The 14,026-nt window shown below is 38.3% G+C and overlaps 1 protein-coding gene across 2 annotated transcripts in view; it reads left to right on the forward strand.

Annotated features, from left to right (window-relative positions):
• The window catches only part of NT5DC1 (5'-nucleotidase domain containing 1), an 88,225-nt gene extending 74,414 nt beyond the window's left edge, over window positions 1–13,811 (forward strand). For both annotated transcript variants that reach the window (XM_059082915.2, XM_059082916.2), the window contains exons 10-12: window positions 742–894; window positions 5,109–5,277; window positions 11,574–13,811. In XM_059082915.2, the coding sequence (XP_058938898.1) occupies window positions 742–894; window positions 5,109–5,277; window positions 11,574–11,689 (438 nt within the window). In that variant the 3' untranslated portion in view covers window positions 11,690–13,811. The remainder of the gene's footprint in view (window positions 1–741; window positions 895–5,108; window positions 5,278–11,573) is intronic.
• Window positions 13,812–14,026: the final 215 nt, after the last annotated feature.

Below are 14,026 nucleotides of genomic sequence, written 5' to 3' on the forward strand. Positions count from 1 at the left end.
TTTGAACATCCTAGCCACAATGTTGATGTTGGACATTGGTATATTTTTAACAGCAGGATGCTTTCTTCTAGAAAACGTTTGCCAGGAGCCCCATGAGACGGAGGGGAGGGTCAGTGGGTCACTGAGCCCTACTCCACTGGCTCGTACACTGTCACAGCCCCCTGGGGCTTCCTGCCTTGGAGGTTCTAGTTCATGTTCCCTTAACCTTGTTTTCTCATCTGTAAATTAAGAGACACGGACTGGATCAATGAGGCGTTGCCTCAGAATGCCTGGGAAGTGCCCCACAGACCACTTGCCCAAGCCCACCCACTCTCAGAGATTCTTTTTCAGCAGGTCTGGGTGGCGCCCAGAAACTGGTAAATTGCTTGTGTTGTGCATTCCTGCTAATCGAACCCTCTGCAACAGGTTGTCTCCAGTATCTCACCAGCTTTTCAATTCCAGGGGCAGGTTTAACTGTAAACATATGGGCTCTTTCATTTTCATTTCAGAAAATTGAATTCACTTATCTTCTGCCTTGCTTCTACCTGCAAATGAATTGTGTAACTTCTTAAACCTGACCCCTTGTGAGTCACATGGGACAGGTCACCTGTGAAGTTATTCAAGGAAATTTAAGACGTCTATGCAACTTTTACATCATTTACTCTGATACGTGTTGAGGGATTTTCTTCTGCCTTCTATAAAATGAACACTACTCTTTCACAGTTCTCGTGTCTCAAACGGAATTTGCTATCTGACTTACAGGTTGTTTACTTTGGTGACAGCATGCACTCAGATATTTTCCCAGCCTGTCATTATAGTAATTGGGAGACAGTCCTCATCCTGGAAGAGCTCAGAGGGGACAGAGATGGGAAGCCTGAGGACTCAGAGCCTCTAGAGAAGAAAGGAAAATATGAGGTAAGGGTCTCCTTTGGTTCTTTCCTTGAAAGAAAAACCTTGTGTTTCACGTATCTTAGAAAGTGCTTGTTTGTGCCAAGAGAGGTGAAATCTGTTGACACTTATTGTGATCTTCATGCCATCTCAGCTCTACAGTTGATCTTGTGGATAGTTTTTAAATGATGCCAAGATAATTGCTGTTGACCATTAATGTAATGGTCTGTAATGTCTGTCTTCCGAGTTCTCTACTTTCATCCAGTGCTGTGGCGCCGTGGCCGTGTTCTGGCTGATGATGAGGCGGCCAGATCCTGACTCACTGCAGTTATACTCTACCTCTTCTGCTTGGCCATGAAAGCCCCTGTGTTCTCACTTCATGGGTCTAACTTAACAAAATTGGTATCTCCCTTAAGCTTACTCCTGAGCCACCCAAAATGAACTTAGGTAAAGACTTGAGGGAAAGAAAAGTAAAATATGTCATAAATCTAGAAAGGGAAAATCGTGTATAAAAGCAAAAATAAGCAGAAAAGAAGAAAGGTCAGAAAATAAAATGCATTTTCCTAAATTCATTCCAGTGGAACCATCTAAAAAGAAGGGAAAACACAAGTCAAAAAAACAAATATCCAATCAAAAAATAACAATAAAAAGAAACTATCAAGCCATGGAAAAACATGGAGTAAACTTAAGTGCATATTACTAAGTGAAAGAAGCCAGTTCCGAAAAGACTGCATACTGTATACAACTATATGACATTCTGGAAAAGACCAGTGGATGCCCTGGGGCTCCGCGGGGAAGGAGATGCTCTGTTTATCTGGAAACCTAAAACTGTTCTAAGAAATAAAGTCTATTTATTTAAAAAAAAAAAAAAAAAAGATAGCTATAAGTAGATGCAACTGAATGTTAGAATAAAGAGGTCAGGGTTCTACAAGGTTTCCACTGAGTAGCATTTGGTCTTCAGTGTGACATTGGAAGTTCTGTGGACTGAGTTAAAAAGAGCTTTAAAATAACTTTCCAGGAGGTGGGACTTCTAACCCGAGGGATTTGGGAGGAGGTTTTCCCCTAAAGAGAAATAAGGAGATTTGGTTTCTTCAAAATGATGTGAGAATGCACAGACAGTAATAAGGAAATGAAGAACCAGTGGGAATGTTCCCTTTAGCATTACATAGACAGTAGCTCCATCCTTCTCCCACAGACCCCTTTTCTTGTTAATTAGTTACAAACACATCATGAACAAAGAGTTAATAATTGGCTCTTCGACAGGAAACAGTGAGTCAACAGCTTGAAGATTTTATTTCTCAAGATAGAATTGAAATAATGTTCCTTTATCATCAAACTCCACCACCCCACCCCAGCCCTGCTCCATTGAACATATACGTCCTTAATAAATCCACCCACTGTGACTGAAGAGACAGGATTTGGCAGCTCTCTGTTGGGTGTACACACACATAGACATATTTAGAACAATACTCAAAACTTTCAGCACAACTATCAGACATAAGTAAGAGCTTATTGGATTAGCAGAGATATCTTAATAAGGCCACTCATTAAATGACCAGTCTGACACCATTGTCTTGTTCAACATATACTAAGTTTTTAATTTGTGCAAGCCTCCCTACTGTGAATATCAGGGACTTATAATTGGATCATACACAGATCCTTTTAACAGAACACATTAGTCTGTGGATAAAAGGGGTCAGGGAGCTTGAGTATATACAAATAAAGCATAACTGCCTCTAGATGGTACAAATTATAAAAGAATTACAAACAAAACAGGATGGATACTTCATTGAGGAGAATTAGGGAAAATTTTATAAAAAAATGTAGAATGTGAGGTAAACATTGAAGGACAGGTACATTTTCAGCTGATGGAAATAACATTCTTGGTTCAGGAAGTAACATGAGTAAGTGTACAGAGATTGTAATGTACAGGCTACAGTACACAGTCTTTACCGTACAATAGCAGATGTGTAGGTTTGTCAGCTAAAGGCATCACTAGCAGTTCTGGGACGTGCAGGCAACAGGGGCAAAGCTTTCATTTAGCAGCTGTGTGAAGGATGGGCTTAGCACATGGGAAGGGATGCTGTGGCGGGCTGTCCCAGTAGCCCAGACTAGAGGTGATACAAACATGAACAGTGGGCACTAGTGAGAAAGAAGTGGAGAGAGTACATGGCGGATGTTCTGGAGGCACAACTGATAAGCTGGGTGCTGGTGGTAGGAGCTGAGATGCAAAGCATGGATGGTTTTCAAGCGCGGCCAACTGGAATTGATGGTTTTATTCGTATAAATATGGAAGTCACGAGAAAGACCTGGTTTTGTGAGGAGAGAGATGTGATTGGTTTAATGTTGAATATCCCATTGCTTTGAAAATAGCCGGAGGATGAGCTCAAACTGGTTTGGGAGATAGGTTAGGATAAGCGAGGAAAATTGAGAGATGTCTAAGGGAGAGAGAAAGAGAAGAAGAAGATAGAAACTTGGGATGTTTCTATAAGATATAGAAAGGGATAAAAGCTATAAGATATAAAGGCTCAGTGAAATATACGAGTGCTCCTTGTTGATATATTCAAGAAATGGCATGATTCGTTTGATGAGTGATACATATATTTTATATTTGAGAGAATGAGTCATTAAAACTTCAGCATCAGAATAAACAAAGATCAGCATCTGTCCATTTTGGCTGCTGTAACAAAATACCATAGACTGGCTGGCTTATGAACAACAAACATGTATTTCTCAGAGTTCTAGAAACTGGGAAGTCCAAGATCATGGTGCCAGCTGATTCAGTGTCTGGTGAGGGCCCACTTCCTCATAGACCACCATCTTCTCCCTGTACCCTCACATGGCAGAAGGGAGAAGGTAGCTTTCTGGGACCTCTTTTATAAGGACACTAATCATGAGGGCTCCACCCTCACGACCTAAGCACCTCTTCAAGGCCTCACCTCATAATTCCATCATCTTGGGGGTTAGGATTTCAACATATGAATTTTGGAAGGACACAAACATTTAGACAACAACAGCATCCATAAGACATTGAACCAGAAAGGGTAAACAGGTCTGTTTTCCTCTTTTCAAAGGAATAATGTGCAGCCCAGATTACCACTCAGTGTTGGCAGAACCATTATCTACACATAGCCTGTGTGATGGGAGTCATTTCTTCTCACACTCATTATTTTAGAAAAGATAGGGCTTCCCTGGTGGCGCAGTGGTTGAGAGTCCGCCTGCCGATGCAGGGGACACGGGTTCATGCCCTGGTCCGGGAAGATCCCACATGCCGCGGAGCGGCTGGGCCCGTGAGCCATGGCCGCTGGGCCTGCGCGTCCGGAGCCTGTGCTCCGCAATGGGAGAGGCCACAACAGTGAGAGGTCCGCTTACCGCAAAAAAAAAAAAAAAAAGACAATGAACTAAATAAAAGTGACACTATAAACTTCTCTTTACACCTTGAGAAATTATATCTAAATACACCTTAAATGTACACACAGAAGCATAGATATTTATATTCCATACTGCTCTTAAATATCTTTGGTGAAATCCAGATAGATTCTTGCTAAGTGATTTCTAAACACCATCATCTGAAAAACACATATTTTCATCTTGCTTCACAAAGTGAGTTCCAGCGCAAAGAATCATGAATCTAAAGGCATATTTGGGACTCTTTGCTGCTCCAAAATGAAGTTTTCATCAGAAAAGGATGACAGATTTTATAATCCGAATTCTATGGACGTGATAGGATTTTACTACACCCATAAAACACTGAGTATTTTTTGAATGAGTCTTATTTAGTCTACAACATTTCTGTGCCTGCTATGTCCTTGGCACTAAGCCTTTAAGGATACACTAATACATGAGATAGTTCCTAACCTTCTGTAGTTCATAATCTGTCCAGGGTGAAAAGGAAATAGTATGATAATTGCAAGGTAGTATGAGAAGTACCATATTAGGGATAAACTCAGAGTGTGAGAAAATGGAAGAGACCTAACTGTGGGAAATCAAGGAAAATATCCTGGGTGGCATCCAAGCCAGATCCCAAAGGATGAGAAAGGGTTTCCCAAACAAAGCCAGAGGAGAATACATGAAAGGACTACAAAGTTTTGTTTTACTTTTAATATAGTATATAGTCTGGTTAAAGTTAACTGAAATTCCTACACAGTTGTTCTATTTTGATTTACTTATTGGTGGAAAAAACTTATAATGAGGTTGAACACTAATTAATCACAGTTTTGTTATTCTGTTTCTTGTTTCAGGGACCAAAGGCAAAGCCTCTAAATAGATTATCTAAAAAATGGGGCTCTTTTTTTATTGATTCAGTTTCCGGACTGGAAAATACAGAAGATTCCTTGGTTTATACATGGTCTTGTAAGAGAATCAGTGCTTACAGCACTATTGCAATTCCAAGTATTGAAGCAATAGCAGGTAAGACAGATAATACTTATAAAGCTTTACCTGTTGCTGGACAGTAATGACCTGAAGTACTAGAATTCTTTTCTTTCTTTTTTTAAATTTTATTTATTTTTTTTTATGAATTTATTTTATTTTATTTTATTGGCTGTGTTGGGTCTTTGTTGCCGCGCACGTTCTTTTCTCTAGTTGTGGCGATTGGGGGCTACTCTTCGTTGAGATGCATGGGCTGCTCATTGCAGCGGCTTCTCTTGTGGTGGAGCACGGGCTCTAGGCGCGTGAGCTTCAGTAGTTGCAGCACACGGGCTCAGTAGTTGTGGCTTGCGGGCTCTAGAGCGCAGGCTCAGTAGTTGTGGCGCACCCGCTTAGCTGCTCTGCGGCATGTGGGATCTTCCCGGACCAGGGCTCAAACCCGTGTCTCCTGCACTGGCAGGTAGATTCTTAACCACTGCACCACCAGGGAAGCCCTAGAATTCTTTTCTTTAAAAGAAGAAAATTTTCCCATGGCATTTATAGATTTTTCTTGGGTAACACCTAGATATGGCAGTTTAGACCATGCCATAAGACCTGCCTGTCCGCTGGAGCCAACTACAAATGCTGTACTTCTTTTTTTTTTTTTTTTTTTTTTTTTTTAAGTCTGCCTGGAGTCATAGGAGAAAGCTAGGGAAGAGTTACCAGGACAGGATGCTAAGGAGGCCAAGTAAGGTGAACCTGACTTTGGGGGCTGCTTTTCCCCCCCGTTTGCTAACTCAGGAGAAGGCACTCAAAGAAGTGAGTGGCCTTTTCGTAGTTTCATGAACCTACAGGGGTAGAAAGTGGAAGGTAGGGCCTGCCAAAGGAGGGGTGGGCCTGGTGGACTCTCTCAATCTCTGTTGAGACTCTGAAGGATGAATTGGAAGTAGGCATTGGCATTCACAGGAACTGAAGCTCAGCTTTAAATCAGCTGAATCCCTAAAATTGGATTGAGAAGATTCTAGATTGGTAGTGCCCCAAGGCACCTGGTAAGAATTAACGACTGTTCTCTTTTGATGAAAATAACATCATTCTAGGACTCAAATTATTTCAAAAAACAATTAATACAAGTTTCAGCATGTAATGAAAAATAACCAGGTACACAAGGGTATGAGACTACACTAACAGAAATAACCAAGTTCAAGTACAGAAAAGAAAAGAATGAGAAATTTGGTAGCTATATAAAAACTAGTAAAAAGTGGAAATTCTAAAATTGAAATATTAAAAAGTAAAAATTAAGAACCTAATGGATGGGTTTAACAGAAGATTAGACACAGGAAAAGTGAATTAGTATGCTGGAAAATAGGCCAAAAGAAAATAGCCACAATGAAGCCTGAAGAGAATAAAGCATGGAAGATACAGAAGGACTAAGAGACACAGGAGATATAATGAGAAAGAATAAGATTCCTATAATTAGAATCTTAGGAAATGAGAGAATAAGCCAAAAGCAATAGCTACAACAAGCTTTCCAAAAATGATGAAAGAAAATAAGCCAAAGGTTTAAGTAGCCCAGAGAACTGAAACACAATACATAAAAGGAAATCCCAAAGTTAACTGCTAAAGACCAGATAATTAAATATTAAAAGCAGTTAGAGAATAAAGACAGATTGATTTCAAAGGAGTACTTCATAAGAGTGTTAGACATCTGACTCTTCCCAGAAACAAAAGAAGCCAAAAGACAGTAGAATGATATCTTTAAATTGCTGAAAGAAAATGCTTGTCAGTCTTGATGGAATTCTATACCAAGTAAAGATATCATTAAAGAATGAAAGACAAATATTTTGAGACAGACAAAAATGGAGAAAACGTATCTCCAGAAGACCTGCACTATATAGAAAATACTAAAGGGTCTTGTTCTTCATGCAAAAGTGAGAATGATCCCTGTTGGAAGACTGGAGATGAAAGTAGAAGTGAATATACAGCAACAAAAGGATGTGTGAATAAATTAGAATGAATATTTACAGTTAGAAACAATTTTTTAAAATCCTATGGGGTTTAAATAAAGAATTTTAAGACATATGACACCAATGGCATATAAATCACAAAATGGGACAGCTGGAGTTAAATGTGTTCTAACATCCTTTATTATATGGCAAAGGATGAGAGTATGTTAGATATTAAGTCAAAACTGCATCTTGTAATCTCTAAGATAACTACCAAAAAGCATTGTAATGATACATATACCGAACTAATTATGTAAAATAATTTTAAACCCCCCCCAAAAAAACAAAAATGGAGAGAAAAATGGGGAGAAAGGGATGCAGAAAAGTTTGAATATCAAAAGATAGAAAGAGACAATACCATGTTCATGGTAACCAAAAGAAAGTTAGAGTTAGCTCTATTAATGAGAAGGAAAGAAAATCCCTTAACATGAAAGAGAATCACTTCATAATAATAAATTCTGATTTCAGAAATAGTATCACTGAAAGTCCGAAGTTTTCACCCTGTCTTCTCTCAGGTCAGAATTTAATCCCTCCCTGTTTTCTCAATACCAAGAAACTGCTGAAAAATCTACTCTGCTTTACAGAGGAGTATGTTTCTGCTTGCTTCTCAGTTTCCTGAAGTTCTCTTGCAGAGTTTGGCAAAGGGCTTGAGTCTAGAATCCGGTTCTCCACTCCTTTGTTTATAGTAGGTTCCAGCCCCTCACTTTTTGTCTCTGTAGCCCTTCAAGACTGCCAAAATCTCTTCTGGTTTTTCTCCTTCTAGTAACTGCCCCTGCCCCGCCCCCAGCCAGAATTCTGGTGCCTACAGAGAAAAGCTGGGGCAGAATGTTGGCTCACTTCACTGTTCCTTCCCAGGAAGTGTTTGTCCTCGGGTCTTAGTTGCCTCTTCGACTCTCCAGTAACTTCACTCTGATGTTTTTATTTTATCCAGCTTTTCTAGTTGTCTCAGCTCCAATTCAGAAGTGGAAGTCTACTTTTTTTTGAACCTCAGATTCTTCTTCCTTAAACTGGGTATACCACCCTCACAGGGTGGATATGAGAGAAAGTAAAGTAAGATATTTATATGATATTTATTGGTAGGATGATGATGATGATGACCCTAAGATATGTGTGACCTTCCAAAAGGTCCATCCTCTATGCCAATGTACAAATCCAATATGTCAATATATCTTACTCACTGAAATAATATCTCATTCTCACCAGTTTCAAAAGACTGATTTTTTTTTTCGTTTCCATGCTTACATACATAAAATTAAAGAATATATTTCTTCCTTTCACATAGAATTTTCCTATTAAAGAAATGGACCCTGTAACTTGAAGGGAGGGACTGGCCCAGGACTAAACTATTATTTTCAATTTTTTATATTTCACTCTTTCTTTCCTTCAAAGTGACTCAAATTTATAGAGAGGGCTTCCCTGGTGGCGCAGTGGTTGAGAGTCCGCCTGCCGATGCAGGGGACACGGGTTCGTGCCCCGGTCCGGGAAGATCCCACGTGCCGCGGAGTGGCTGGGCCCGTGAGCCATGGCCGCTGGGCCTGCGCGTCCGGAGCCTGTGCTCCGCAACGGGAGAGGCCACAACAGTGAGAGGCCCGCGTATCACCAAAAAAAAAAAAAAAAATTTATAGAGAGAGTAGGGTTGTGTGATAATGGAAGTCACTGAATTATTCTAAAGTACCTGGATAGAAACTGTTCAGTGGGATATGGTTGTGAAATAGTAAGAGAGTCAAGGAAAAGTGACTCTCCATTATTCCAGGATTTAAATATTTCTCAAAAAATGGGAAAATAATCCCCTGTCTTGTGGGGTAATCACTTCTCCTTAAGGAAGCAGTAGTAACATCAGTGTGGCTCCCATTTTCACTTTCCAAGAGCTTCCTTCCTCAGCACCCTGGAAAAGAATTTGGCAGAGCCTTTGTCTTCTAACTTTTCTTAGGACAAAATACTTCGACTCACCAGTAGTCAGACAAAGCTAAAGAAGTCGATTTGGGGTGGGGGGGAGAATTAGAGAGTTGGTAAGTTATATTTGATTGTCGATTTTGATGTCCAAGACATTGCCTCAAAAAGCAAAGTGTTAGTCTCTCTTTAACTTAGCACTCATTGCTTATGATCACATTCTCATAAGGAAATTATATCCCACACAGAATTTGAAATGTGTTATTTCACTAACATATTCAGTAAATTTGGATAGTACTGTGTAATTGACCTCCAAGTAAGAAAAATGGCTGAAAGAAAAATGGTGTGATGGTCATGGCTTTAGACATGTTGAAGATAGGATCTTTACATAAATGTTATCCTGCCAGTATCTTTAAAAGTCCTGAGAGTTGTTCTGTTTCTGTCTGTGTTGTTTTACATTGAACTTACTGTTTAAGAATATTTGTTCATTTTGGTTCACTTCATTTATTAGATAATGTGGTTGATATTATGGTGTATTCAGTACACAGAGTTTAATAGAACATCATTGTGGTAAACAAGAATTTGGTTCTTTGTCTACCAGTCTCTTTTCTTCCAAAAAGCACCCAACAATGACTTTTCTAAGACATGCAAATGTCTCCCTCTCGTTGAATCCCCAATCTGGACGTACTTGTTTTTTTTTTTTTTTTTTTTCCTTTTGTGGTATGCGGAGCATAGGCTCCGGACGCGCAGGCTCAGCGGCCATGGCTCACGGGCCCAGCCGCTCCACGGCATGCGGGATCCTCCCAGACCGGGGCACGAACCCGCGTCCCCTGCATCAGCAGGCGGATTCTCAACCACTGCGCCACCAGGGAAACCCTGGACGTACTTGTTTTAACACAATAGTAATCTGATCTCAGTTTGGCTATTCCATACCCAGATTTCTTAACCTTAGTAGACTTTTTCTGCTACCTGGGAGAGAGAATACAATTTTTGTTTTAAATGATATAGGAAGTGAAAAACAAACCTGATACTCCCCCTTTGTCTCTTAAAACCTTTTTTGTATTCATGTAATGTTTCTTTATTCGTCAATATTCTGTTAGATGTGGTTCTCTCATTGACATTTAAATGCTTAGAAGGTATTTTTATAGATGTTATAAAAGTTTGCAATATACATTACCATGATGGTTGGTTTATAATTTTGATAATGTAATCATTTTAACCTTATAACAGCTTTTAAAACATTTACTTTAGGAACTGTATAGGAAAGACAGAGAAAGAGGTGGCTGGGTCAGCTCGCAGCCGTATCATTTTTGTGGCTTATAAGAAATCCAGGACCTCAGATGCACTATTTTAGAAAATCAGTTTTATCAATGTACTTTCCAATGCCTTTATTTTTTTCTTTTTTTTTTTCTTTTTTTTTTTTTTTTTTTTTTTTTTTTTTTTTTTTTTTTTTTTTGCGGTACGCGGGCCTCCCACTGTTGTGGCCTCTCCCGTTGCGGAGCACAGGCTCCAGACGCGCAGGCTCAGCGGCCATGGCTCAGAGGCCCAGCCGCTCCGCGGCATGTGGGATCTTCCCAGACCAGGGCACGAACCCGTATCCCCTGCATCGGCAGGCGGACTCTCAATCACTACGCCACCAGGGAAGCCCCAATGCCTTTTAATGAGCCTTTTTAATGGCTCAAAATATGCTCCAGCTAATTTGAAGCAGTGAAGACCAGTGACATTCACTAATACAAATGTTTTCCTGTTTATAGTAATCTTAGCTTTCTCTGGCCTCGGAAAGGCAGTGTTCCTTCTGCTCAATCTTTAGCACTAGTTTTCTCCTCAAAACGATTAACTATTTGGGTCTTAATAACTCTCACTGGCATTTAATATAAAGTATAATTTTTATGTTAGTATCATTTTCAAAATACTGAGTACTACAAAATAATGTTTTACTTGTGAAATTTGTGAAATAAGGATGACTACCCAGTATCTGCATGTGGAATGACTATCATTACATGACATATAATGTTTCACTTGTAATATTTCTGGTAATGGTTCTTTGAAGAAGCTTGGGAAGAAAATATCTGAAGGCTAGCTTTTGAGATACTTATATTGAAGATGTCACAATGTCCCACCATCAATAAAGTATGAATTTTATGTTCTCTCCCCCCTCTTGTGGCTGTGTGTGTGTGCGTGTGTGTGTGATGCTTATCGTATGGAAAAAGTTGCCATATTGTGCATATTAGAATTCTTATTTAGCTAAGCATTCAAAGATTATTCATAGTAACTATTACTAAGGGCTATAAAGATTATTAGTTCTCATTTACCAGTTACATAATGTAACCTATCCAGGTAACAAAAGAAATATTAAAATTATGAAACTAAAAATGTTTTTATTATCAATGACTATCCAATTTCGATTTGTTTATATTTATGAAAGTTCTTTTGAAATCTGCAGAATCTTTTTTTTTTTTCCCCCAGAATTACCCCTGGACTACAAATTTACGAGTTTCTCTTCAAACAATTCAAAAACAGCAGGCTATTATCCAAACCCTCCACTGGTCTTATCAAATGATGGGAAACTGACAACCAAATAAACTATGTTTACTGAAAAATGAAGTGAAGAACCATATATACAGCAAATGTACTGTAAAAATGTTAATTTTCAAAAACTACTGTAAAATGCTTTATAGAAACAAATTGTTAATGAAGTGACCAAGAAATTGGTATGTCTTTCCATAGGTCTCCTTTCTATAGAGATCATCTTGATACCCAACAACTCTCATTATGTTAAAATCTCAATATCTTAGAACTGAAAAGAATCTTACTAATATTTTCTGTACTAGCAGTTCTGAGATTAGAATCACCTGGGGATATATATACACATATGCATATATACATACACATGCATATTTACACATTTGCCTAGGCCAGTGGTTCTCAAAGTGTGTTCCCCAAACCGCTAGCATAGCAGCACCTGCAAACCTGATAGAAATGCAGATTTACAGGCCCCATCCCAGGCATACAGAATCAGAAACTCTGGGAATGGGACCCAGCAATCTGTGCTTAATTATAGTGTGATTCACACTGAAGTTTAAGAACCATTGACTAGACTATAACCTCCAGACATTGGTTTAATTGGTCTGGGGGTACAGATGAGCATTGATGTCTTTAATATGTCCCAGGAAAATGCAGCCAGAATTGAGAATAATTGATCCACACCTGTTGTTTCAACTTATAGTTCAGAACACCAAGTCTAGTAAGATTAAATTATTTTAACTATGCTATTTTTGTGGTTACCAAAGTAAGGAAGTAGACATGATGTCTTCTGAGACCACACAGCCATAATGGGACAGGGATGATAGAGAAGCCAACAATTTCAGCCTCCAATGTTACCCATTAGGGTTTTTTTCCTCCCTAATAATGTTAAAGGCTGTTTACTTCACTCTAAGGCATGTATTCTCAGTGGGGCAAAAATTGGTTCTTGGGGTGAAAGAAATCTTAGTATAACACAATGGATTATGGGTCCTCCATATCTCAACCCTACTCAATAAAATCTTATTCCTTAGTATTAATTTCTCTCATTAGGGAGAAATGTAATTTAACGTTAAATTTATTAATTAAATATTTTTCTCCTAGGGCGGGGGCGGGTGATAACGAAAAGAGAGGTTGAGAAAAATTGCTTTCAGAGGTTTTATAGTTATACTACAATCCAGGATTATTGTGTTCGATGTGCTAATGTATAGTCATATTAGAAGCTGTTTGTTGCAAGATGTTTGGACCCAGATAATGTTTACACTATAAATTCTTGGCTACTCTTTATAATTTTACCCTGTCCATCATGGACATATCAGAAAACACTGGTCACCATCATTTTACTTGGATTGTAGCAGAGAATTTAACGTATTGATGGATGCAATGAAAAGATAAGTATTTTGTTAAATTTTTAAGTGCTCAAATAATCCCAAATATATTGTGGGGATAAGTATCTCAGGGTAGGTAAACAGTTACTGATTTTTTTTTCCTCAAAGTCAGTAGCTTTCTTCAATATCTACTAATAAATGTGATTGTCTTTGAAATTGAATTCCAAAATCTTATTGGAATATAATAAAGAGCATACATAATCAAGCTTAGGGCTTAAGTAAAAGATGCTGTTTCATGTATACTTTCAGTAGACATTTGATTTCTTTTAAAAATAAAGCTGTTTTTCCTTATGCATGTTTATTTTGTCAATGGCAAAGAATAATACATCTTTAAATGCTTATAAACTGCTCTTGTTAATATGAAAAATGTGAACTCCAAGGTAAGAAGTTGATTGCATTTTTTTGGCCACTGAAGAGTGAAAAAAATTCACTCAAGTCATAAGTTCTAGTCCTGCTTTTACCAGTAGCTACCAAAGAAATCTGAACAAGTTACCACCTAATCTGACTTTAGTTTTTTCCATCTTGTCAAAAAGATGGTTAAGAGTTTATATCCAAGTTTCCGCCCACTTTTCTAGCAGAGTCAGTCAGTGCTTCTAATGAACATTTTTCTGTTGGACTGTAATTAGACTTAAAAATTTTTTTATTTGTTTCTAAAAAGTGTTTCTAATTGTATATGAAGAGTAAAAATAATCATCAAAAATGGTATATTTAACATTTAAAAGAGGGTATTAGAGAAGAAAAGCTGTATATTCTTTAATAAAGAATATTTATTAATATTCTTTAATAAAGTTACATGAAATAAGAAAGCAGGAAAATTGTGTTAACGGACAGAGGACTTAAATTTAATATTAGCATACAGGCCTATGAAGCCACCATCGCCCTGATACCAAAATAAGACAAAGACACTACCAAAAAAGAAAATTACAGGCCAATATCTTTGAAGAATATAAATGCAAAAATTCTCAACAAAATATTAGCATACCCAATCCAACAACACAGAAAAAGAATCCT

The sequence above is a fragment of the Kogia breviceps genome, chromosome 13 (assembly GCF_026419965.1).
Source record: "Kogia breviceps isolate mKogBre1 chromosome 13, mKogBre1 haplotype 1, whole genome shotgun sequence".
Classification (NCBI taxonomy): Eukaryota; Metazoa; Chordata; class Mammalia; order Artiodactyla; family Physeteridae; genus Kogia; species Kogia breviceps.